The 25,296-nt window shown below is 46.1% G+C and overlaps 1 protein-coding gene across 2 annotated transcripts in view; it reads left to right on the top strand.

The window, feature by feature from the left end:
• The window catches only part of GDAP2 (ganglioside induced differentiation associated protein 2), a 64,664-nt gene that overhangs the window by 16,218 nt on the left and 23,150 nt on the right, over positions 1–25,296 (top strand). For both annotated transcript variants that reach the window (XM_063445977.1, XM_063445969.1), the window contains exons 8-12: positions 3,390–3,543; positions 4,319–4,395; positions 7,960–8,036; positions 16,051–16,190; positions 24,645–24,699. In XM_063445977.1, coding sequence (XP_063302047.1) covers positions 3,390–3,543; positions 4,319–4,395; positions 7,960–8,036; positions 16,051–16,190; positions 24,645–24,699 — 503 coding nt within the window. The remainder of the gene's footprint in view (positions 1–3,389; positions 3,544–4,318; positions 4,396–7,959; positions 8,037–16,050; positions 16,191–24,644; positions 24,700–25,296) is intronic.

Below are 25,296 nucleotides of genomic sequence, written 5' to 3'. Positions count from 1 at the left end.
TGCCATGGAATCGGTAAATAAGTGACCGGTAATTACTGCCATGGAATCGGTAAATAAGTGACCGGTAATTACTGCCATGGAATCGGTAAATAAGTGACCAGTAATTACTGCCATGGAATCGGTAAATAAGTGACCGGTAATTACTGCCATGGAATCGGTAAATAAGTGACCGGTAATTACTGCCATGGAATCTGTAAATAAGTGACCGGTAATTACTGCCATGGAAACTGTAAATAGATGCCGGTAATTACTGCCATGGAAACGGTAAATAAGTGATCGGTAATTACTGCCATGGAATCGGTAAATAAGTGACCGGTAATTACTGCCATGGAATCTGTAAATAAGTGACCGGTAATTACTGCCATGGAATCGGTAAATAAGTGACCGGTAATTACTGCCATGGAATCGGTAAATAAGTGACCGGTAATTACTGCCATGGAATCGGTAAATAAGTGACCGGTAATTACTGCCATGGAATCGGTAAATAAGTGACCGGTAATTACTGCCATGGAATCTGTAAATAAGTGACCGGTAATTACTGCCATGGAAACGGTAAATAGATGCCGGTAATTACTGCCATGGAATCGGTAAATAAGTGACCGGTAATTACTGCCATGGAATCGGTAAATAAGTGACCGGTAATTACTGCCATGGAATCGGTAAATAAGTGACCGGTAATTACTGCCATGGAATCTGTAAATAAGTGACCGGTAATTACTGCCATGGAATCGGTAAATAAGTGACCGGTAATTACTGCCATGGAATCGGTAAATAAGTGACCGGTAATTGCTGCCATGGAATCGGTAAATAAGTGACCGGTAATTACTGCCATGGAATCGGTAAATAAGTGACCGGTAATTACTGCCATGGAATCGGTAAATAAGTGACCGGTAATTACTGCCATGGAATCGGTAAATAAGTGACCGGTAATTACTGCCATGGAATCGGTAAATAAGTGACCGGTAATTGCTGCCATGGAATCGGTAAATAAGTGACCGGTAATTGCTGCCATGGAATCGGTAAATAAGTGACCGGTAATTGCTGCCATGGAATCGGTAAATAAGTGACCGGTAATTACTGCCATGGAATCGGTAAATAAGTGACCGGTAATTACTGCCATGGAATTGGTAAATAAGTGACCGGTAATTGCTGCCATGGAATCGGTAAATAAGTGACCGGTAATTACTGCCATGGAATCGGTAAATAAGTGACCGGTAATTACTGCCATGGAATCGGTAATTAAGTGACCGGTAATTACTGCCATGGAATCGGTAAATAAGTGACCTTTAATTACTGCCATGGAATCGGTAAATAAGTGACCTTTAATTACTGCCATGGAATCGGTAAATAAGTGACTGGTAATTACTGCCATGGAATCTGTAAATAAGTGACCTTTAATTAAGGTCACTTATTTACAGATTCCATGGCAGTAATTACCGGTCACTTATTTACCGATTCCATGGCAGTAATTACCGGTCACTTATTTACCGATTCCATGGCAGTAATTACTGCCATGGAATCGGTAAATAAGTGACCGGTAATTGCTGCCATGGAATCGGTAAATAAGTGACCGGTAATTACTGCCATGGAATCGGTAAATAAGTGACCGGTAATTACTGCCATGGAATCGGTAAATAAGTGACTGGTAATTACTGCCATGGAATCTGTAAATAAGTGACCTTTAATTAAGGTCACTTATTTACAGATTCCATGGCAGTAATTACCGGTCACTTATTTACCGATTCCATGGCAGTAATTACCGGTCACGTATTTACCGATTCCATGGCAGTAATTACCGGTCACTTATTTACCGATTCCATGGCAGTAATTACTGCCATGGAATCGGTAAATAAGTGACCGGTAATTACTGCCATGGAATCGGTAATTAAGTGACCGGTAATTACTGCCATGGAATCGGTAAATAAGTGACCGGTAATTACTGCCATGGAATCTGTAAATAAGTGACCTTAATTAAAGGTCACTTATTTACAGATTCCATGGCAGTAATTACCAGTCACTTATTTACCGATTCCATGGCAGTAATTAAAGGTCACTTATTTACCGATTCCATGGCAGTAATTAAAGGTCACTTATTTACCGATTCCATGGCAGTAATTACCGGTCACTTAATTACCGATTCCATGGCAGTAATTACCGGTCACTTATTTACCGATTCCATGGCAGTAATTACTGCCATGGAATCGGTAAATAAGTGACCGGTAATTACTGCCATGGAATCGGTAAATACGTGACCGGTAATTACTGCCATGGAATCGGTAAATAAGTGACCGGTAATTACTGCCATGGATTCGGTAAATAAGTGACCGGTAATTACTGCCATGGAATCGGTAAATAAGTGACCGGTAATTACTGCCATGGAATCTGTAAATAAGTGACCGGTAATTACTGCCATGGAATCGGTAAATAAGTGACCGGTAATTACTGCCATGGAATCGGTAAATAAGTGACCGGTAATTACTGCCATGGAATCGGTAAATAAGTGACCGGTAATTGCTGCCATGGAATCTGTAATAAGTGACCGGTAATTACTGCCATGGAATCGGTAAATAAGTGACTGGTAATTACTGCCATGGAATCGGTAAATAAGTGACCGGTAATTACTGCCATGGAATCGGTAAATAAGTGACCGGTAATTACTGCCATGGAATCGGTAATAAGTGACCGGTAATTACTGCCATGGAATCGGTAAATAAGTGACCGGTAATTGCTTCCATGGAATCGGTAATAAGTGACCGGTAATTACTGCCATGGAATCGGTAAATAAGTGACCGGTAATTACTGCCATGGAATCGGTAAATAAGTGACCGGTAATTACTGCCATGGAATCGGTAAATAAGTGACCGGTAATTACTGCCATGGAATCGGTAAATAAGTGACCGGTAATTACTGCCATGGAATCGGTAATAAGTGACCGGTAATTACTGCCATGGAATCGGTAATAAGTGACCGGTAATTACTGCCATGGAATCGGTAATAAGTGACCGGTAATTACTGCCATGGAATCGGTAAATAAGTGACCGGTAATTACTGCCATGGAATCGGTAAATAAGTGACCGGTAATTACTGCCATGGAATCGGTAAATAAGTGACCGGTAATTACTGCCATGGAATCGGTACATAAGTGACCGGTAATTACTGCCATGGAATCGGTAAATAAGTGACCGGTAATTACTGCCATGGAATCGGTAAATAAGTGACCGGTAATTACTGCCATGGAATCTGTAAATAAGTGACCTTTAATTACTGCCATGGAATCGGTAAATAAGTGACCGGTAATTACTGCCATGGAATCGGTAAATAAGTGACCGGTAATTACTGCCATTGGAGTTTTTGTTCTCTGACTGCAGCGGTTTGATTGATCATTGCAGATGACTCGTCGGAGGACGAAGGGCTGTCTCTGGGCCTGTCTTTCATCGGATCTCATGCGTTTGCTCGAATGGAGGGAGATGTGGACAAACAGAGGAAACTTGCCCTCCAGGGGCAGATGTCTGGAGCAGCTCTACAGAAACAACACCAGAGAAAGTAAGCTTGCTGCGGCCTCCGGGCAATTAATACTTTGTGTACTCCTCCTCCTCTTACTGAGATGTCCTCGCTGCATGCAGTCCCAGGGTTTGAAATGTAAGCTTAGTTTGACAGTCACACTCAGGCAGCAAGTTAGTGTCTGTACCATCGGTTTACTGACCGCAGCTGGCATTACTGCCGATTAGTGCCTTGGGGCCTTACAGGAACAGCGGCCAGACTCCCATTGTGGCACACAGAGGGCTGTTTATATTACGCTATTCTGCTCTGCACTGAAACAGTCCATTGGTTTCCACGATGTCCCACACTATAATTCTTATAGATACAGTCTGGGGAGAGGACAAACAATCTGTTCTCTCAGCAGCTTTTACCAAGTCTGACGGAATGTTTCCCAAGTGAAAACTCTGACCAATCAACTGCTTAGCTGCTCCTTTCTGTGATGTGTTTCACAGAACCCTTCAAACCATTCCATTAATGCGTATTGGAATAAAAACTGCAATAAAATAGCCTGAAACAAATCATTTTATAAATCATTTAAAAATACTTCGATTTATGTATTAAAGTGAGTATTGTCGGGAATTCAAACTGATTTGCAATTTTAAAACCAAAGGAACTGAAATGAAAAAATTGTTTACTTAATGAATGTTTTAATTCGACTTGTTGGTCCTTAAATTTGAAATGAACGCTGAGTTTGTGGCCATTGACAGTTGTTTATATGTTGGCTGTTCCCATTGCCGGTTAGCTGTCCAGATACTCAGTGCTGTATTTTCCCTTCTAGCTATAATCGCTGGCTTTCCCGAGCTCGCACTGAGGACCTCTCGGACATCGCTGCTCTCAAAGCTCTATACCAGTCTGGTGAGTCTGACTCTGCCCTCACACTGCGCTGAGGCAAATTGTGGATTTCAGTAACTAGGAACGAGTTTTATAAAATACATTGTGCTTTTTATATCTGTCAGGCCTGGAAACACAATTCATTCTCACTATTAAGGCTGTTCCTAATCCCATTATTAGCATTTGGGGTACACTGAGTCAAAATTCTTGACAAATTTAGTTTTTTCCTTATAAACTCCTCATTTCTGGCGTATTAAGCCATCACATTATAATGTACCATGCAGCACACTCTGTCCCGTGTTATAATGTAGCATGCAGCACACTCAGTCCCGTGTTATAATGTAGCATGCAGCACACTCAGTCCCATGTTATAATGTAGCATGCAGCACACTCAGTCCCATGTTATAATGTAGCATGGAGCACACTCAGTCCCATGTTATAATGTAGCATGCAGCACACTCAGTCCCATGTTATAATGTAGCATGCAGCACACTCAGTCCCATGTTATAATGTAGCATGCAGCACACTCAGTCCCGTGTTATAATGTAGCATGCAGCACACTCAGTCCCATGTTATAATGTAGCATGCAGCACACTCAGTCCCGTGTTATAATGTAGCATGCAGCACACTCAGTCCCATGTTATAATGTAGCATGCAGCACACTCAGTCCCATGTTATAATGTAGCATGGAGCACACTCAGTCCCGTGTTATAATGTAGCATGGAGCACACTCAGTCCCATGTTATAATGTAGCATGCAGCACACTCAGTCCCGTGTTATAATGTAGCATGCAGCACACTCAGTCCCATGTTATAATGTAGCATGCAGCACACTCAGTCCCGTGTTATAATGTAGCATGCAGCACACTCAGTCCCGTGTTATAATGTAGCATGCAGCACACTCAGTCCCATGTTATAATGTACCATGCAGCACACTCAGTCCCATGTTATAATGTAGCATGCAGCACACTCAGTCCCATGTTATAATGTACCATGCAGCACACTCAGTCCCATGTTATAATGTAGCATGCAGCACACTCAGTCCCATGTTATAATGTAGCATGCAGCACACTCAGTCCCATGTTATAATGTACCATGCAGCACACTCAGTCCCATGTTATAATGTAGCATGCAGCACACTCAGTCCCGTGTTATAATGTAGCATGCAGCACACTCAGTCCCATGTTATAATGTAGCATGCAGCACACTCAGTCCCGTGTTATAATGTAGCATGCAGCACACTCAGTCCCGTGTTATAATGTAGCATGGAGCACACTCAGTCCCACTGAGTGTGCTGCATGCTACATTATAACATGGGACTGAGTGTGCTGCATGCTACATTATAACATGGGACTGAGTGTGCTGCATGCTACATTATAACATGGGACTGAGTGTGCTGCATGCTACATTATAACATGGGACTGAGTGTGCTGCATGCTACATTATAACATGGGACTGAGTGTGCTGCATGCTACATTATAACACGGGACACTCAGTCCCATGTTATAATGTAGCATGCAGCACACTCAGTCCCATGTTATAATGTGGACACTCAGTCCCATGTTATAATGTAGCATGCAGCACACTCAGTCCCATGTTATAATGTAGCATGCAGCACACTCAGTCCCATGTTATAATGTAGCATGCAGCACACTCAGTCCCATGTTATAATGTAGCATGCAGCACACTCAGTCCCATGTTATAATGTAGCATGCAGCACACTCAGTCCCATGTTATAATGTAGCATGCAGCACACTCAGTCCCATGTTATAATGTAGCATGCAGCACACTCAGTCCCATGTTATAATGTAGCATGGAGCACACTCAGTCCAATGTTATAATGTAGCATGGAGCACACTCAGTCCCGTGTTATAATGTAGCATGCAGCACACTCAGTCCCGTGTTATAATGTAGCATGCAGCACACTCAGTCCCGTGTTATAATGTAGCATGCAGCACACTCAGTCCCATGTTATAATGTAGCATGCAGCACACTCAGTCCCATGTTATAATGTAGCATGCAGCACACTCAGTCCCATGTTATAATGTAGCATGCAGCACACTCAGTCCCATGTTATAATGTAGCATGCAGCACACTCAGTCCCATGTTATAATGTAGCATGCAGCACACTCAGTCCCATGTTATAATGTAGCATGCAGCACACTCAGTCCCATGTTATAATGTAGCATGCAGCACACTCAGTCCCATGTTATAATGTAGCATGCAGCACACTCAGTCCCATGTTATAATGTAGCATGCAGCACACTCAGTCCCATGTTATAATGTAGCATGCAGCACACTCAGTCCCATGTTATAATGTAGCATGCAGCACACTCAGTCCCATGTTATAATGTAGCATGCAGCACACTCAGTCCCATGTTATAATGTAGCATGCAGCACACTCAGTCCCATGTTATAATGTAGCATGCAGCACACTCAGTCCCATGTTATAATGTAGCATGCAGCACACTCAGTCCCATGTTATAATGTAGCATGCAGCACACTCAGTCCCGTGTTATAATGTAGCATGCAGCACACTCAGTCCCATGTTATAATGTACCATGCAGCACACTCAGTCCCGTGTTATAATGTAGTATGCAGCACACTCAGTCCCATGTTATAATGTAGCATGGAGCACACTCAGTCCCATGTTATAATGTAGCATGCAGCACACTCAGTCCCATGTTATAATGTAGCATGCAGCACACTCAGTCCCATGTTATAATGTAGCATGCAGCACACTCAGTCCCATGTTATAATGTAGCATGCAGCACACTCAGTCCCATGTTATAATGTAGCATGCAGCACACTCAGTCCCGTGTTATAATGTAGCATGCAGCACACTCAGTCCCGTGTTATAATGTAGCATGCAGCACACTCAGTCCCGTGTTATAATGTAGCATGCAGCACACTCAGTACCATGTTATAATGTAGCATGCAGCACACTCAGTCCCATGTTATAATGTAGCATGCAGCACACTCAGTCCCGTGTTATAATGTACCATGCAGCACACTCAGTCCCATGTTATAATGTAGCATGCAGCACACTCAGTCCCATGTTATAATGTAGCATGCAGCACACTCAGTCCCATGTTATAATGTAGCATGCAGCACACTCAGTCCCATGTTATAATGTAGCATGCAGCACACTCAGTCCCATGTTATAATGTAGCATGCAGCACACTCAGTCCCATGTTATAATGTAGCATGCAGCACACTCAGTCCCATGTTATAATGTAGCATGCAGCACACTCAGTCCCATGTTATAATGTAGCATGCAGCACACTCAGTCCCGTGTTATAATGTAGCATGCAGCACACTCAGTCCCGTGTTATAATGTAGCATGCAGCACACTCAGTCCCGTGTTATAATGTAGCATGCAGCACACTCAGTCCCGTGTTATAATGTAGCATGCAGCACACTCAGTCCCATGTTATAATGTAGCATGCAGCACACTCAGTCCCTTGTTATAATGTACCATGCAGTCCTGTGTTCTAATTTGGCCTGCAGCACAGTCAGTCCTTTGGGGCCACACAGTCACTGATGACCTATATGGCTGACATCTGTCTATTTTACGGTTTGCTTATAGGCGTGGATAACTGCGGCAGAACAGTCATTGTGGTCGTAGGAAGAAACATTCCTGTGTTACTGATTGACATGGAGAAGGTGAGGGGGCCCATGGGGTGTTTTTCTTTAACGTTATTAAATATATTGAGATATTACCCGAGCTCACAGTCTGTGTGTTTCTGTATGTAACGTGTATGCTGTACCCGAGCTCACAGACTGTGTTCCTGTATGTAACGTGTATGCTGTACCCGAGCTCACAGACTGTGTTTCTGTATGTAACGTGTATGCTGTACCCGAGCTCACAGTCTGTGTGTTCCTGTATGTAACGTGTATGCTGTACCCGAGCTCACAGTCTGTGTGTTTCTGTATGTAACGTGTATGCTGTACCCGAGCTCACAGTCTGTGTGTTTCTGTATGTAACGTGTATGCTGTACCCGAGCTCACAGACTGTGTTCCTGTATGTAACGTGTATGCTGTACCCGAGCTCACAGTCTGTGTGTTCCTGTATGTAACGTGTATGCTGTACCCGAGCTCACAGTCTGTGTGTTCCTGTATGTAACGTGTATGCTGTACCCGAGCTCACAGTCTGTGTGTTTCTGTATGTAACGTGTATGCTGTACCTGAGCTCACAGTCTGTATGTAACGTGTATGCTGTACCCGAGCTCACAGTCTGTGTGTTCCTGTATGTAACGTGTATGCTGTACCCGAGCTCACAGTCTGTGTGTTCCTGTATGTAACGTGTATGCTGTACCCGAGCTCACAGTCTGTGTGTTTCTGTATGTAACGTGTATGCTGTACCCGAGCTCACAGACTGTGTTTCTGTATGTAACGTGTATGCTGTACCCGAGCTCACAGTCTGTGTGTTTCTGTATGTAACGTGTATGCTGTACCCGAGCTCACAGTCTGTGTGTTTCTGTATGTAACGTGTATGCTGTACCCGAGCTCACAGACTGTGTTTCTGTATGTAACGTGTATGCTGTACCCGAGCTCACAGACTGTGTTTCTGTATGTAACGTGTATGCTGTACCCGAGCTCACAGTCTGTGTGTTTCTGTATGTAACGTGTATGCTGTACCCGAGCTCACAGACTGTGTTTCTGTATGTAACGTGTATGCTGTACCCGAGCTCACAGACTGTGTTTCTGTATGTAACGTGTATGCTGTACCCAAGCTCAGTCTGTGTGTTTCTGTATGTAACGTGTATGCTGTACCCGAGCTCACAGTCTGTGTGTTTCTGTATGTAACGTGTATGCTGTACCCGAGCTCACAGTCTGTGTGTTTCTGTATGTAACGTGTATGCTGTACCCGAGCTCACAGTCTGTGTGTTCCTGTATGTAACGTGTATGCTGTACCCGAGCTCAGTCTGTGTGTTTCTGTATGTAACGTGTATGCTGTACCCGAGCTCACAGTCTGTGTGTTCCTGTATGTAACGTGTATGCTGTACCCGAGCTCAGTCTGTGTGTTTCTGTATGTAACGTGTATGCTGTACCCGAGCTCACAGTCTGTGTGTTCCTGTATGTAACGTGTATGCTGTACCCAAGCTCAGTCTGTGTGTTTCTGTATGTAACGTGTATGCTGTACCCGAGCTTCTGTATGTAACGTGTATGCTGTACCCGAGCTCACAGTCTGTGTGTTTCTGTATGTAACGTGTATGCTGTACCCGAGCTCACAGTCTGTGTGTTTCTGTATGTAACGTGTATGCTGTACCTGAGCTCACAGTCTGTATGTAACGTGTATGCTGTACCCGAGCTCACAGACTGTGTTTCTGTATGTGACGTGTATGCTGTACCCAAGCTCAGTCTGTGTGTTTCTGTATGTAACGTGTATGCTGTACCCAAGCTCAGTCTGTGTGTTTCTGTATGTAACGTGTATGCTGTACCCGAGCTCACAGTCTGTGTGTTTCTGTATGTAACGTGTATGCTGTACCCGAGCTCACAGTCTGTGTGTTTCTGTATGTAACGTGTATGCTGTACCCAAGCTCAGTCTGTGTGTTTCTGTATGTAACGTGTATGCTGTACCCGAGCTCACAGTCTGTGTGTTTCTGTATGTACTGTGTATGCTGTACCCAAGCTCAGTCTGTGTGTTTCTGTATGTAACGTGTATGCTGTACCCGAGCTCACAGTCTGTGTGTTTCTGTATGTAACGTGTATGCTGTACCCGAGCTCACAGTCTGTGTGTTTCTGTATGTAACGTGTATGCTGTACCCGAGCTCACAGTCTGTGTGTTTCTGTATGTTGTGGCGAAACCAACCTCGCCACTGGGCCCTGGAGAAGCCTGTTTGCTAGCCTCCTACCTACTGACTATGGCCCCTGGGTTATTTGGGGCACATTGTACTGTATATTGCTGCTACTGGCCCTTTTAACAGCATCTATGGACATATTGGGACTTTTGGGACTACTGTCCCTTTAAGACTGTGATACATATTCTAGTGTACTGCCTGTAATATTATATGTGTATTAAGTTTAACCTGGGATATGTATGCAGCATTCATCTGATTGTTCGGTAGAATCACTCCATTTATTATATTGAGTGAAACTACCGAACAACCAGACCACCCAGGAATAAGTGTGCCTCCAATTACAGTTTGCAACAATGTTGCAAACGGGTAATTGGCAATCCGTGTAATGTATGCTTTGTCCTCTGGGTGGCCGCCATTCGGGAAACAAACACGTGGCGGCGGCCATCTTAAACTACCGAACAGCGGTGTTTTGCCGTCGAGTGTCTGGAACTAAAATCGGACACTTGACTAGGCAAACACCGCTGAGACCTCCATACTTCCAGAAATTCGTATGGAAACTACCGAATGACCCGCCGTTCGGTAGAAAGAACCCCACAAACAAGGGAATTCATTCAAACCCTCTCCAGGCTCTATAACACAGGCAATTCGTCTGTTTTCATTCCCTTGTTTGTGACCGACCGCAGGGCCAAAATGCATGGAACTGTTTTCGGATACTTTACCCATGCGGTCGGTCAAATCTTTGGAACCCCATATCTCCCGAACCATTCATCCGAATTACTTGAATTTTGGATATGTTGTCCCCCTGAATAAGGGCTTAAAGGTGTACCCCCGGGTTTTGGGGTACATCCAGAACTTGGCTGAAAAAGTGTACCGGATAATTGAGTTTAATGTTATCTGAGGGGAGGGGATGTGTGGGCTGAACCATGTATGTGATTGGTTATTTTATGCCTCCCCCTGGGTGTGGCCTGTATGTGGATTATTGTAATAAAAGCCAGGCTGGATGAGACAGTCCAGAGTTCCTGTTTTACCCTCAAAGTGATGTGTCGTCTCATTATTGGGGGAAGGATTTAATGTATGCTGTTCCAGTTGACTGCTAGGAGTACAAGCCTATTCGTATGGTTCCTATTCAATGGTCTACAGCATTCATACGCTTGGGAGAATTTAAAGGTTTCTCGGATTCGGTGATTATGGTGTCTGCCAGAGTGCTTGGAGTCCTCAGGAAGCGCTAGGAGCATCCATTAACGGAGGTACTCAGTCGGGGTGCCAGGTGATCCGTTACATATGTAACGTGTATGCTGTACCCGAGCTCACAGTCTGTGTGTTTCTGTATGTAACGTGTATGCTGTACCCGAGCTCACAGTCTGTGTGTTTCTGTATGTAACGTGTATGCTGTACCCGAGCTCAGTCTGTGTGTTTCTGTATGTAACGTGTATGCTGTACCCGAGCTCACAGTCTGTGTTTCTGTATGTAACGTGTATGCTGTACCCGAGCTCACAGTCTGTGTGTTTCTGTATGTAACGTGTATGCTGTACCCGAGCTCACAGACTGTGTTTCTGTATGTAACGTGTATGCTGTACCCGAGCTCATAGTCTGTGTGTTCCTGTATGTAACGTGTATGCTGTACCCGAGCTCAGTCTGTGTGTTTCTGTATGTAACGTGTATGCTGTACCCGAGCTCACAGACTGTGTTTCTGTATGTAACGTGTATGCTGTACCCGAGCTCACAGACTGTTTCTGTATGTAACGTGTATGCTGTACCCGAGCTCACAGTCTGTGTGTTCCTGTATGTAACGTGTATGCTGTACCCGAGCTCACAGTCTGTGTGTTTCTGTATGTAACGTGTATGCTGTACCCGAGCTCACAGTCTGTGTGTTTCTGTATGTAACGTGTATGCTGTACCCAAGCTCAGTCTGTGTGTTTCTGTATGTAACGTGTATGCTGTACCCGAGCTCACAGTCTGTGTGTTTCTGTATGTAACGTGTATGCTGTACCCAAGCTCAGTCTGTGTGTTTCTGTATGTAACGTGTATGCTGTACCCGAGCTCACAGTCTGTGTGTTTCTGTATGTAACGTGTATGCTGTACCCGAGCTCACAGTCTGTGTGTTTCTGTATGTAACGTGTATGCTGTACCCGAGCTCAGTCTGTGTGTTTCTGTATGTAACGTGTATGCTGTACCCGAGCTCACAGTCTGTGTGTTTCTGTATGTAACGTGTATGCTGTACCCGAGCTCACAGACTGTGTTTCTGTATGTAACGTGTATGCTGTACCCGAGCTCATAGTCTGTGTGTTCCTGTATGTAACGTGTATGCTGTACCCGAGCTCAGTCTGTGTGTTTCTGTATGTAACGTGTATGCTGTACCCGAGCTCACAGACTGTGTTTCTGTATGTAACGTGTATGCTGTACCCGAGCTCACAGTCTGTGTGTTTCTGTATGTAACGTGTATGCTGTACCCGAGCTCACAGACTGTGTTTCTGTATGTAACGTGTATGCTGTACCCGAGCTCACAGTCTGTGTGTTCCTGTATGTAACGTGTATGCTGTACCCGAGCTCACAGTCTGTGTGTTTCTGTATGTAACGTGTATGCTGTACCCGAGCTCAGTCTGTGTGTTTCTGTATGTAACGTGTATGCTGTACCCGAGCTCACAGTCTGTGTGTTTCTGTATGTAACGTGTATGCTGTACCCGAGCTCACAGTCTGTGTGTTTCTGTATGTAATGTGTATGCTGTACCCGAGCTCACAGTCTGTGTGTTTCTGTATGTAACGTGTATGCTGTACCCGAGCTCACAGTCTGTGTGTTTCTGTATGTAATGTGTATGCTGTACCCGAGCTCACAGTCTGTGTGTTCCTGTATGTAACGTGTATGCTGTACCCGAGCTCACAGTCTGTGTGTTTCTGTATGTAACGTGTATGCTGTACCCGAGCTCAGTCTGTGTGTTTCTGTATGTAACGTGTATGCTGTACCCGAGCTCACAGTCTGTGTGTTTCTGTATGTAACGTGCATGCTGTACCCGAGCTCACAGTCTGTGTGTTTCTGTATGTAACGTGTATGCTGTACCCGAGCTCACAGTCTGTGTTTCTGTATGTAACGTGTATGCTGTACCCGAGCTCACAGTCTGTGTGTTCCTGTATGTAACGTGTATGCTGTACCTGAGCTCACAGTCTGTGTGTTTCTGTATGTAACGTGTATGCTGTACCCGAGCTCACAGTCTGTGTTTCTGTATGTAACGTGTATGCTGTACCCGAGCTCACAGTCTGTGTTTCTGTATGTAACGTGTATGCTGTACCCAAGCTCACAGTCTGTGTGTTTCTGTATGTAACGTGTATGCTGTACCCAAGCTCACAGTCTGTGTGTTTCTGTATGTAACGTGTATGCTGTACCCGAGCTCACAGACTGTGTTTCTGTATGTAACGTGTATGCTGTACCCGAGCTCACAGTCTGTGTGTTTCTGTATGTAACGTGTATGCTGTACCCGAGCTCACAGTCTGTGTGTTTCTGTATGTAACGTGTATGCTGTACCCAAGCTCAGTCTGTGTGTTTCTGTATGTAACGTGTATGCTGTACCCGAGCTCACAGACTGTGTTTCTGTATGTAACGTGTATGCTGTACCCGAGCTCACAGTCTGTGTGTTTCTGTATGTAACGTGTATGCTGTACCCGAGCTCACAGTCTGTGTGTTTCTGTATGTAACGTGTATGCTGTACCCGAGCTCACAGTCTGTGTGTTTCTGTATGTAACGTGTATGCTGTACCCGAGCTCAAAAGTCTGTGTGTTTCTGTATGTAACGTTTATGCTTTACCCGAGCTCACAGTCTGTGTGTTTCTGTATGTAACGTGTATGCTGTACCCAAGCTCAGTCTGTGTGTTTCTGTATGTAACGTGTATGCTGTACCCGAGCTCACAGTCTGTGTGTTTCTGTATGTAACGTGTATGCTGTACCCGAGCTCAGTCTGTGTGTTTCTGTATGTAACGTGTATGCTGTACCCAAGCTCAGTCTGTGTGTTTCTGTATGTAACGTGTATGCTGTACCCAAGCTCAGTCTGTGTGTTTCTGTATGTAACGTGTATGCTGTACCCAAGCTCAGTCTGTGTGTTTCTGTATGTAACGTGTATGCTGTACCCAAGCTCAGTCTGTGTGTTTCTGTATGGAACGTGTATGCTGTACCCGAGCTCACTGTCTGTGTGTTTCTGTATGTAACGTGTATGCTGTACCCGAGCTCACAGTCTGTGTGTTTCTGTATGTAACGTGTATGCTGTACCCGAGCTCAGTCTGTGTGTTTCTGTATGTAACGTGTATGCTGTACCCGAGCTCACAGTCTGTGTGTTTCTGTATGTAACGTGTATGCTGTACCCGAGCTCACAGTCTGTGTGTTTCTGTATGTAACGTGTATGCTGTACCCGAGCTCACAGTCTGTGTTTCTGTATGTGACGTGTATGCTGTACCCGAGCTCACAGTCTGTGTGTTTCTGTATGTAACGTGTATGCTGTACCCGAGCTCACAGTCTGTGTGTTTCTGTATGTAACGTGTATGCTGTACCCGAGCTCACAGTCTGTGTTTCTGTATGTAACGTGTATGCTGTACCCGAGCTCACAGTCTGTGTGTTCCTGTATGTAACGTGTATGCTGTACCCGAGCTCACAGTCTGTGTGTTCCTGTATGTAACGTGTATGCTGTACCCGAGCTCACAGTCTGTGTGTTTCTGTATGTAACGTGTATGCTGTACCCGAGCTCACAGTCTGTGTGTTCCTGTATGTAACGTGTATGCTGTACCCGAGCTCAGTCTGTGTGTTTCTGTATGTAACGTGTATGCTGTACCCAAGCTCAGTCTGTGTGTTCCTGTATGTAACGTGTATGCTGTACCCGAGCTCAGTCTGTGTGTTTCTGTATGTAACGTGTATGCTGTACCCGAGCTCACAGTCTGTGTGTTCCTGTATGTAACGTGTATGCTGTACCCGAGCTCAGTCTGTGTGTTTCTGTATGTAACGTGTATGCTGTACCCGAGCTCACAGTCTGTGTGTTCCTGTATGTAACGTGTATGCTGTACCCAAGCTCAGTCTGTTTGTTTCTGTATGTAACGTGTATGCTGTACCCGAGCTCACAGTCTGTGTGTTTCTGTATGTAACGTGTATGCTGTACCCGAGCTTCTGTATGTAACGTGTATGCTGTACCCGAGCTCACAGTCTGTGTGTTTCTGTATGTAACGTGTATGCTGTACCCGAGCTCACAGTCTGTGTGTTTCTGTATGTAACGTGTATGCTGTACCTGAGCTCACAGTCTGTATGTAACGTGTATGCTGTACCCGAGCTCACAGACTGTGTTTCTGTATGTGACGTGTATGCTGTACCCAAGCTCAGTCTGTGTGTTTCTGTATGTAACGTGTATGCTGTACCCAAGCTCAGTCTGTGTGTTTCTGTATGTAACGTGTATGCTGTACCCGAGCTCACAGTCTGTGTGTTTCTGTATGTAACGTGTATGCTGTACCCGAGCTCACAGTCTGTGTGTTTCTGTATGTAACGTGTATGCTGTACCCAAGCTCAGTCTGTGTGTTTCTGTATGTAACGTGTATGCTGTACCCGAGCTCACAGTCTGTGTGTTTCTGTATGTAACGTGTATGCTGTACCCAAGCTCAGTCTGTGTGTTTCTGTATGTAACGTGTATGCTGTACCCGAGCTCATAGTCTGTGTGTTTCTGTATGTAACGTGTATGCTGTACCCGAGCTCACAGTCTGTGTGTTTCTGTATGTAACGTGTATGCTGTACCCGAGCTCACAGTCTGTGTGTTTCTGTATGTAACGTGTATGCTGTACCCGAGCTCAGTCTGTGTGTTTCTGTATGTAACGTGTATGCTGTACCCGAGCTCACAGTCTGTCTTTCTGTGTCAGGCACTGCTGTACTTCATTCACATGATGGATCATGTTGCTGTCAAAGAGTACGTCCTGGTTTATTTCCACACTCTTACTGGTGATCACAACCACCTGGATTCGGACTTCCTCAGGAACATACATGACATTGTGGATGCCAAGTAAGTGTTATACTTGTATTCACACATTTCAGTCTGTACGTGCTCGGCGCTCGGTCGGTGCGGCCTGCGTGCTCGGCGCTCGGGCGGTGCGGCCTGAGGTAATCTTGTGTGCGGTAATAAATACTGAGAGTAAAATGATTAATAAACCTTTCGATATCTTGTGTCGGGGTCATCGCGTTCATGTATCAATCTGGATTCTAATTCCGTTTCTGGATTGAAGCTGGCAGTGTGCTCCCTGTATTGGCACAGAACCTTCACCCAATGTTCACATAAATGAATCCCATGAACCTGTGGGGTTACTGCACCCACCAGCTAATGATTTAATGCCTCATTCCTGGTTAAATCTACATTGCTGCAGGAAATGTGGCAGTGGCAGTAGATGTACATTTATCATTGGTTAGTAGCAGAATATGACCAAGCCTCAAATAACTATCATGGCGTTAGATTAAAGGGAGTCTGTAAAGAAAAAACAAACTTGTGTTAAACCGCTCCCATATATCCCAAGATACTGGATATATTCAATGTAAAATATCCAGATATACTCACCTCTCCTCTCTTCCAGAGCTTCCTCATGTAAGCCCACCTCTGGTCCTCTGCACCGCCTGCTCGGAGGGCAAACCTCCTGTGTGACCCCAACTCGCCCGGTCTATTCCCCTATACTCCCTAGTCAGCACTCGCAGTGTCGACTAGGCAGTTACTATAGCAACCACAGTGCATGCGCAGATGGTCAGTCTAGCCAAAGATTTTATTGGGAAGAGCGAGAGGGTTTTGCTCCCAGTCTAATCATTTCTCGGCACAATGTATAGATAGAATTTCCAAAGAGAATGAGTGGTTTAATGAATGATTCTACAACATAACAAATTATCTCAGTGGAGCCATTCGTTGGCACTAATTTGCTTATTACAAATTCAATTCTATAAATCCCCTCGTTAGCCCCTTCCCAGTGTCAGAAGAGTCTTCACAATATGCCTGGAGTCTTATGACCATATTAGTTCTAAACAGTCGATACCTGTATTTAGATTCCACCTGAAGTCAAGTCCTCTAGGCGGTGACAGTCCAGCATTTAGAATGCTTCTTGTGGTATATTAATACTTTCATGGCAAGAAGGAAGTATTTTTATATCGGGACAGTCCATGCAAGTTGAATCATGAATGAGTCCATTGTCTCTGCCCCTTTACGGTGCACTATAGTTACCAAAACACGTTTAGATTAATTAAGCAGTTTAGGTGTATAGATCATGCCCCACTGTCTCACTGCTTAATTAGATTTAATTGACTAGTTAAAGTACTTTTTTTATGCCGCCCTAGTCACATCTCCCCTGACTGTGACTCTCACAATCTTTCTACAGACCTCAAAGAGAGAGATAATGTTTAAACTTCCTTTATTGCACAGTGTGTTTAATTTAGAATTTATTATCTGCTTTTCTGTTAATAGCTTTCTAAACCTTGCAGGAACCTTGTGTGTGGTTAAAGCTCAATTCACAGTAGTAGACAATAAAGACTTCTGAAGTAAACACACTGTTCTGTCCCACCTGTGTGAGGTGTGGCTAGGGCTGCATAAGCAGAAACAAAAGTGATTTAGCTCCTAAATGGTGCAGAATTGAGCAGGACTACAGGGGCATGATCTACACACCAAAACTGCGTCATTAAGTTGTTTTGGTGCTTGGAATGTCACTTTAAATCACTAAATGTTCAAATACCCAGAGGGATTAGGATACTGCAGAAGTATTGAAAGAGATTCATAGATCCGGGGATTTGTTGTGTTAATCTGCTATAATCTCACAGCTGTGGGGATTCGTTGGGTTATTTTTGCTATAATCTCACAGCCGTGGGGATTCGTTGTGTTAATCTGCTATAATCTCACAGCTGTGGGGATTCGTTGTGTTAATCTGCTATAATCTCACAGCTGTGGGGATTCGTTGTGTTAATCTGCTATAGATTCACTGCTCTGTGAGTTCAAGGGTGCATGTGCCAATTAGGTTAATGGTGTGTTTTGTTGGCAAGTTGTACAACGCTCCTCCACATGTTACCACCAGACATCATGCAGACCCTTTGTTCCAAGTACTCCAATATTTAAACACGTTTACCCTTACTGTTTCTGAAGGGCAAAGATGATGCAGAAAGAGTAAAAATAATGTGCATGTCTTCAGGTCCCTCACTGCTGCAAAGCTGGGGTTGTTAACGTGGAAAGAAATGTACGGTACTTGCAAGGACAGATGCCAAACATAGGAGCAGGTCTGACGATGTCAATGTGTGCTGTATGAGCTCAGAGATTAACACAAACACAAAGAAAGTTCCCGCTCTGTATGTCTCCCATTCTGTGGAGCAATGTGTGTTTAGTGTGCCTGCGAGCGTTTAGTGTGCCTGCGCGTGTTTAATGTGCCTGCGCGTGTTTAATGTGCCTGCGCGCGTTTAGTGTGCCTGCACGTGTTTAGTGTGCCTGCGCGTGTTTAGTGTGCCTGCGTGCGTTTAGTGTGCCTGCGCGTGTTTAGTGTGCCTGCGCGTGTTTAGTGTGCCTGCGCGTGTTTAGTGTGCCTGCGCGTGTTTAGTGTGCCTGCGTGCGTTTAGTGTGCCTGCACGTGTTTAGTGTGCCTGCGCGTGTTTAGTGTGCCTGCGCGTGTTTAGTGTGCCTGCGTGCGTTTAGTGTGCCTGCACGTGTTTAGTGTGCCTGCCCGTGTGTTCTCCTTGTGCATTTTCGTTTCAAACTAATTTTGTGATTCGTCCAAATTTTGGGGGATTGTCGGTTCATCCAGATAAATACAATTTTTTTCCCTCTCACTTGATCTGTGAACCAAATGGATGTAAAATGTGCCTACCTGTGTTCCTAGATATATAAATAATTATAATTTTTTGCAGTACACTGGTTCATTTTTATTTTTTTTTACATGTTTTCTCGGAAATATATATATATAACGAGCTAAATCACCACGTGAAAAAAAAGTTGGAGACACTACAAAAACCAAACCTTTTCTGTATGAATTGATTCTGCTAAGACACGTTTCTTCACTGTCACAAGTCCTGTGTGTATAAATTCTTGTTTATTCAGAAGGTAAAGCTTTATTGAATAGACCCGTATCATTCATACACCCATGCTGTACAGCCTGAGATTTACCATTTATGCGCACGATGATACTGCTTCGGGTTTCAAAGTTCCTTTCCACAGACAATAACCACTTCTTTCTGTGCATAGTGTGTTATGTTACGTTTCAAGGTAAGGTTGGCAGCGCAATGTGATTCGTAATAAGGTTGGCAGAGCGAGCCTTTTATAATAAGGATGGCAGTGTGCGAATTCCGTGGTAAGGTTGGCAGTGTGAGCATTGTGTGGTAAGGTTGGCGGTGTGAGCATTGTGTGGTAAGGTTGGCGGTGTGAGCATTGTGTGGTAAGGTCGGCGGTGTGAGCATTGTGTGGTAAGGTTGGCGGTGTGAGCATTGTGTGGTAAGGTTGGCGGTGTGAGCATTGTGTGGTAAGGTTGGCAGTGTGAGCATTGTGTGGTAAGGTTGGCGGTGTGAGCATTGTGTGGTAAGGTTGGAGGTGTGAGCATTGTGTGGTAAGGTTGGCGGTGTGAGCATTGTGTGGTAAGGTTGGCGGTGTGAGCATTGTGTGGTAAGGTTGGTGGTGTGAGCATTGTGTGGTAAGGTTGGCGGTGTGAGCATTGTGTGGTAAGGTTGGCGGTGTGAGCATTGTGTGGTAAGGTCGGCAGTGTGAGCATTTCGTGGTAAGGTTGGCGGTGTGAGCATTGTGTGGTAAGGTTGGCGGTGTGAGCATTGTGTGGTAAGGTTGGCGGTGTGAGCATTGTGTGGTAAGGTTGGCGGTGTGAGCATTGTGTGGTAAGGTTGGCAGTGTGAGCATTGTGTGGTAAGGTTGGCGGTGTGAGCATTGTGTGGTAAGGTTGGCGGTGTGAGCATTGTGTGGTAAGGTTGGCAGTGTGAGCATTGTGTGGTAAGGTTGGCGGTGTGAGCATTGTGTGGTAAGGTTGGCGGTGTGAGCATTGTGTGGTAAGGTTGGCGGTGTGAGCATTGTGTGGTAAGGTTGGCGGTGTGAGCATTGTGTGGTAAGGTTGGCAGTGTGAGCATTGTGTGGTAAGGTTGGCGGTGTGAGCATTGTGTGGTAAGGTTGGAGGTGTGAGCATTGTGTGGTAAGGTTGGCAGTGTGCGAATTTCGTGGTAAGGTTGGCAGTGTGAGCATTGTGTGGTAAGGTTGGCAGTGTGAGCATTGTGTGGTAAGGTTGGCGGTGTGAGCATTGTGTGGTAAGGTTGGCGGTGTGAGCATTGTGTGGTAAGGTTGGCGGTGTGAGCATTGTGTGGTAAGGTTGGCGGTGTGAGCATTGTGTGGTAAGGTTGGCAGTGTGAGCATTGTGTGGTAAGGTTGGCAGTGTGAGCATTGTGTGGTAAGGTTGGCAGTGTGAGCATTGTGTGGTAAGGTTGGCGGTGTGAGCATTGTGTGGTAAGGTTGGCGGTGTGAGCATTGTGTGGTAAGGTTGGCAGTGTGAGCATTGTGTGGTAAGGTCGGCGGTGTGAGCATTGTGTGGTTAGGTCGGCAGTGTGAGCATTGTGTGGTCAGGTTGGCGGTGTGAGCATTGTGTGGTAAGGTTGGCAGTGTGAGCATTGTGTGGTAAGGTTGGCAGTGTGAGCATTGTGTGGTAAGGTTGGCAGTGTGAGCATTGTGTGGTAAGGTTGGCAGTGTGAGCATTGTGTGGTAAGGTTGGCAGTGTGAGCATTGTGTGGTAAGGTTGGCAGTGTGAGCATTGTGTGGTAAGGTTGGCAGTGTGAGCATTGTGTGGTAAGGTTGGCGGTGTGAGCGTTGTGTGGTAAGGTCGGCGGTGTGAGCATTGTGTGGTAAGGTTGGCAGTGTGAGCATTGTGTGGTAAGGTTGGCAGTGTGAGCATTGTGTGGTAAGGTTGGCAGTGTGAGCATTGTGTGGTAAGGTTGGCAGTGTGAGCATTGTGTGGTAAGGTTGGCAGTGTGAGCATTGTGTGGTAAGGTTGGCAGTGTGAGCATTGTGTGGTAAGGTTGGCAGTGTGAGCATTGTGTGGTAAGGTTGGCAGTGTGAGCATTGTGTGGTAAGGTCGGCGGTGTGAGCATTTCGTGGTAAGGTCGGCGGTGTGAGCATTGTGTGGTAAGGTCGGCGGTGTGAGCATTGTGTGGTAAGGTTGGCGGTGTGAGCATTGTGTGGTAAGGTTGGCGGTGTGAGCATTGTGTGGTAAGGTTGGCGGTGTGAGCATTGTGTGGTAAGGTCGGCGGTGTGAGCATTTCGTGGTAAGGTTGGCGGTGTGAGCATTGTGTGGTAAGGTCGGCGGTGTGAGCATTGTGTGGTAAGGTCGGCGGTGTGAGCATTTCGTGGTAAGGTCGGCGGTGTGAGCATTGTGTGGTAAGGTTGGCGGTGTGAGCATTGTGTGGTAAGGTTGGCGGTGTGAGCATTGTGTGGTAAGGTTGGCGGTGTGAGCATTGTGTGGTAAGGTCGGCGGTGTGAGCATTTCGTGGTAAGGTCGGCGGTGTGAGCATTGTGTGGTAAGGTCGGCGGTGTGAGCATTGTGTGGTAAGGTTGGCGGTGTGAGCATTGTGTGGTAAGGTTGGCGGTGTGAGCATTGTGTGGTAAGGTTGGCGGTGTGAGCATTGTGTGGTAAGGTTGGCGGTGTGAGCATTGTGTGGTAAGGTTGGCAGTGTGAGCATTGTGTGGTAAGGTTGGCGGTGTGAGCATTGTGTGGTAAGGTTGGCGGTGTGAGCATTGTGTGGTAAGGTCGGCGGTGTGAGCATTGTGTGGTAAGGTTGGAGGTGTGAGCATTGTGTGGTAAGGTTGGCGGTGTGAGCATTGTGTGGTAAGGTTGGAGGTGTGAGCATTGTGTGGTAAGGTCGGCGGTGTGAGCATTGTGTGGTAAGGTTGGCAGTGTGAGCATTGTGTGGTAAGGTTGGCAGTGTGAGCATTTCGTGGTAAGGTCGGCGGTGTGAGCATTGTGTGGTAAGGTTGGCGGTGTGAGCATTGTGTGGTAAGGTTGGCGGTGTGAGCATTGTGTGGTAAGGTTGGCGGTGTGAGCATTGTGTGGTAAGGTTGGCGGTGTGAGCATTGTGTGGTAAGGTCGGCGGTGTGAGCATTTCGTGGTAAGGTCGGCGGTGTGAGCATTGTGTGGTAAGGTCGGCGGTGTGAGCATTGTGTGGTAAGGTTGGCGGTGTGAGCATTGTGTGGTAAGGTTGGCGGTGTGAGCATTGTGTGGTAAGGTTGGCGGTGTGAGCATTGTGTGGTAAGGTTGGCGGTGTGAGCATTGTGTGGTAAGGTTGGCAGTGTGAGCATTGTGTGGTAAGGTTGGCGGTGTGAGCATTGTGTGGTAAGGTTGGCGGTGTGAGCATTGTGTGGTAAGGTTGGAGGTGTGAGCATTGTGTGGTAAGGTTGGCGGTGTGAGCATTGTGTGGTAAGGTTGGCAGTGTGAGCATTGTGTGGTAAGGTTGGCGGTGTGAGCATTGTGTGGTAAGGTTGGCGGTGTGAGCATTGTGTGGTAAGGTTGGAGGTGTGAGCATTGTGTGGTAAGGTTGGCGGTGTGAGCATTGTGTGGTAAGGTTGGCGGTGTGAGCATTGTGTGGTAAGGTCGGCGGTGTGAGCATTGTGTGGTAAGGTTGGAGGTGTGAGCATTGTGTGGTAAGGTTGGCGGTGTGAGCATTGTGTGGTAAGGTCGGCGGTGTGAGCATTGTGTGGTAAGGTTGGCAGTGTGAGCATTGTGTGGTAAGGTTGGCGGTGTGAGCATTGTGTGGTAAGGTTGGAGGTGTGAGCATTGTGTGGTAAGGTCGGCGGTGTGAGCATTGTGTGGTAAGGTCGGCGGTGTGAGCATTGTGTGGTAAGGTCGGCGGTGTGAGCATTGTGTGGTAAGGTTGGCGGTGTGAGCATTGTGTGGTAAGGTCGGCGGTGTGAGCATTTGGTGGTAAGGTCGGCGGTGTGAGCATTTCGTGGTAAGGTCGGCGGTGTGAGCATTGTGTGGTAAGGTCGGCGGTGTGAGCATTTCGTGGTAAGGTTGGCGGTGTGAGCATTGTGTGGTAAGGTTGGCGGTGTGAGCATTGTGTGGTAAGGTTGGCAGTGTGAGCATTGTGTGGTAAGGTTGGCGGTGTGAGCATTGTGTGGTAAGGTTGGCGGTGTTAGCGTTTCGTGGTAAGGTTGGCGGTGTGAGCATTGTGTGGTAAGGTCGGCGGTGTGAGCATTTCGTGGTAAGGTCGGCGGTGTGAGCATTGTGTGGTAAGGTCGGCGGTGTGAGCATTGTGTGGTAAGGTTGGCGGTGTGAGCATTGTGTGGTAAGGTTGGTGGTGTGAGCATTGTGTGGTAAGGTTGGCGGTGTGAGCATTGTGTGGTAAGGTCGGCGGTGTGAGCATTGTGTGGTAAGGTTGGCGGTGTGAGCATTGTGTGGTAAGGTTGGTGGTGTGAGCATTGTGTGGTAAGGTTGGCAGTGTGAGCATTGTGTGGTAAGGTTGGCGGTGTGAGCATTGTGTGGTAAGGTTGGCAGTGTGAGCATTGTGTGGTAAGGTTGGCGGTGTGAGCATTGTGTGGTAAGGTTGGCGGTGTGAGCATTGTGTGGTAAGGTTGGCGGTGTGAGCATTGTGTGGTAAGGTTGGCGGTGTGAGCATTGTGTGGTAAGGTTGGCGGTGTGAGCATTGTGTGGTAAGGTTGGCAGTGTGAGCATTGTGTGGTAAGGTTGGCGGTGTGAGCATTGTGTGGTAAGGTTGGCGGTGTGAGCATTGTGTGGTAAGGTTGGCGGTGTGAGCATTGTGTGGTAAGGTTGGCGGTGTGAGCATTGTGTGGTAAGGTTGGCGGTGTGAGCATTGTGTGGTAAGGTTGGCAGTGTGAGCATTGTGTGGTAAGGTTGGCGGTGTGAGCATTGTGTGGTAAGGTTGGCGGTGTGAGCATTGTGTGGTAAGGTTGGCAGTGTGAGCATTGTGTGGTAAGGTTGGCGGTGTGAGCATTGTGTGGTAAGGTTGGCGGTGTGAGCATTGTGTGGTAAGGTTGGTGGTGTGAGCATTGTGTGGTAAGGTTGGCAGTGTGAGCATTGTGTGGTAAGGTTGGCAGTGTGAGCATTGTGTGGTAAGGTTGGCGGTGTGAGCATTGTGTGGTAAGGTTGGCGGTGTGAGCATTGTGTGGTAAGGTTGGCGGTGTGAGCATTGTGTGGTAAGGTTGGCGGTGTGAGCATTGTGTGGTAAGGTTGGCGGTGTGAGCATTGTGTGGTAAGGATGGCAGTGTGAGCATTGTGTGGTAAGGTTGGCGGTGTGAGCATTGTGTGGTAAGGTTGGCAGTGTGAGCATTGTGTGGTAAGGTTGGCGGTGTGAGCATTGTGTGGTAAGGTCGGCGGTGGTAGCGTTTCGTGGTAAGGTCGGTGGTGTGAATGCTTTAAGATGTTCTGACTACCTATACGTTGGACTGGTCTGCCTACACAGTGTCTGCCTCGCACAAGGTCGCATTACAACTATGTTTCTGGCTTTCTAGGTATAAGAAGAATTTGAAGGCTCTCTACTTCGTCCATCCAACATTTCGCTCCAAGGTAGGAATAATATCACCAGCGAGACACTATATTTACTGAGGGCAGAAAGCTAATTACTGGGGAATGTTAGAAGCTATGATCAGTATATGATTTATTTGGACAGGTAAGGATCTGATAATACTAATTCCCGAAAACCAACCGAATACACCGGGTTATATATTGAAGATAGTTTAGAAACTTTATTTTATGCAAACAATGTTGTAGAAAAATAGATATATTAACTATAAATTTCAGTATAGGTTGAGCCACGGTCTGTACTGACCGCTCGCAGAGAATAGATTGATGCAGCCATGGCCTGTACTGACCGATCGCAGAGAATAGATTGATACAGCCACTGCCTGTACTGACCGATCGCAGAGAATAGATTGATACAGCCACTGCCTGTACTGACCGATCGCAGAGAATAGATTGATACAGCCATGGCCTGTACTGACCGATCGCAGAGAATAGATTGATACAGCCACTGCCTGTACTGACCGATCGCAGAGAATAGATTGATACAGCCACTGCCTGTACTGACCGATCGCAGAGTATAGATTGATACAGCCATGGCCTGTACTGACCGATCGCAGAGAATAGATTGATACAGCCATGGCC

This window comes from Pelobates fuscus, chromosome 1 (genome assembly GCF_036172605.1).
Source record: "Pelobates fuscus isolate aPelFus1 chromosome 1, aPelFus1.pri, whole genome shotgun sequence".
Lineage (NCBI taxonomy): Eukaryota > Metazoa > Chordata > Amphibia > Anura > Pelobatidae > Pelobates > Pelobates fuscus.
This window is presented reverse-complemented; position numbering and strand designations above follow the sequence as displayed.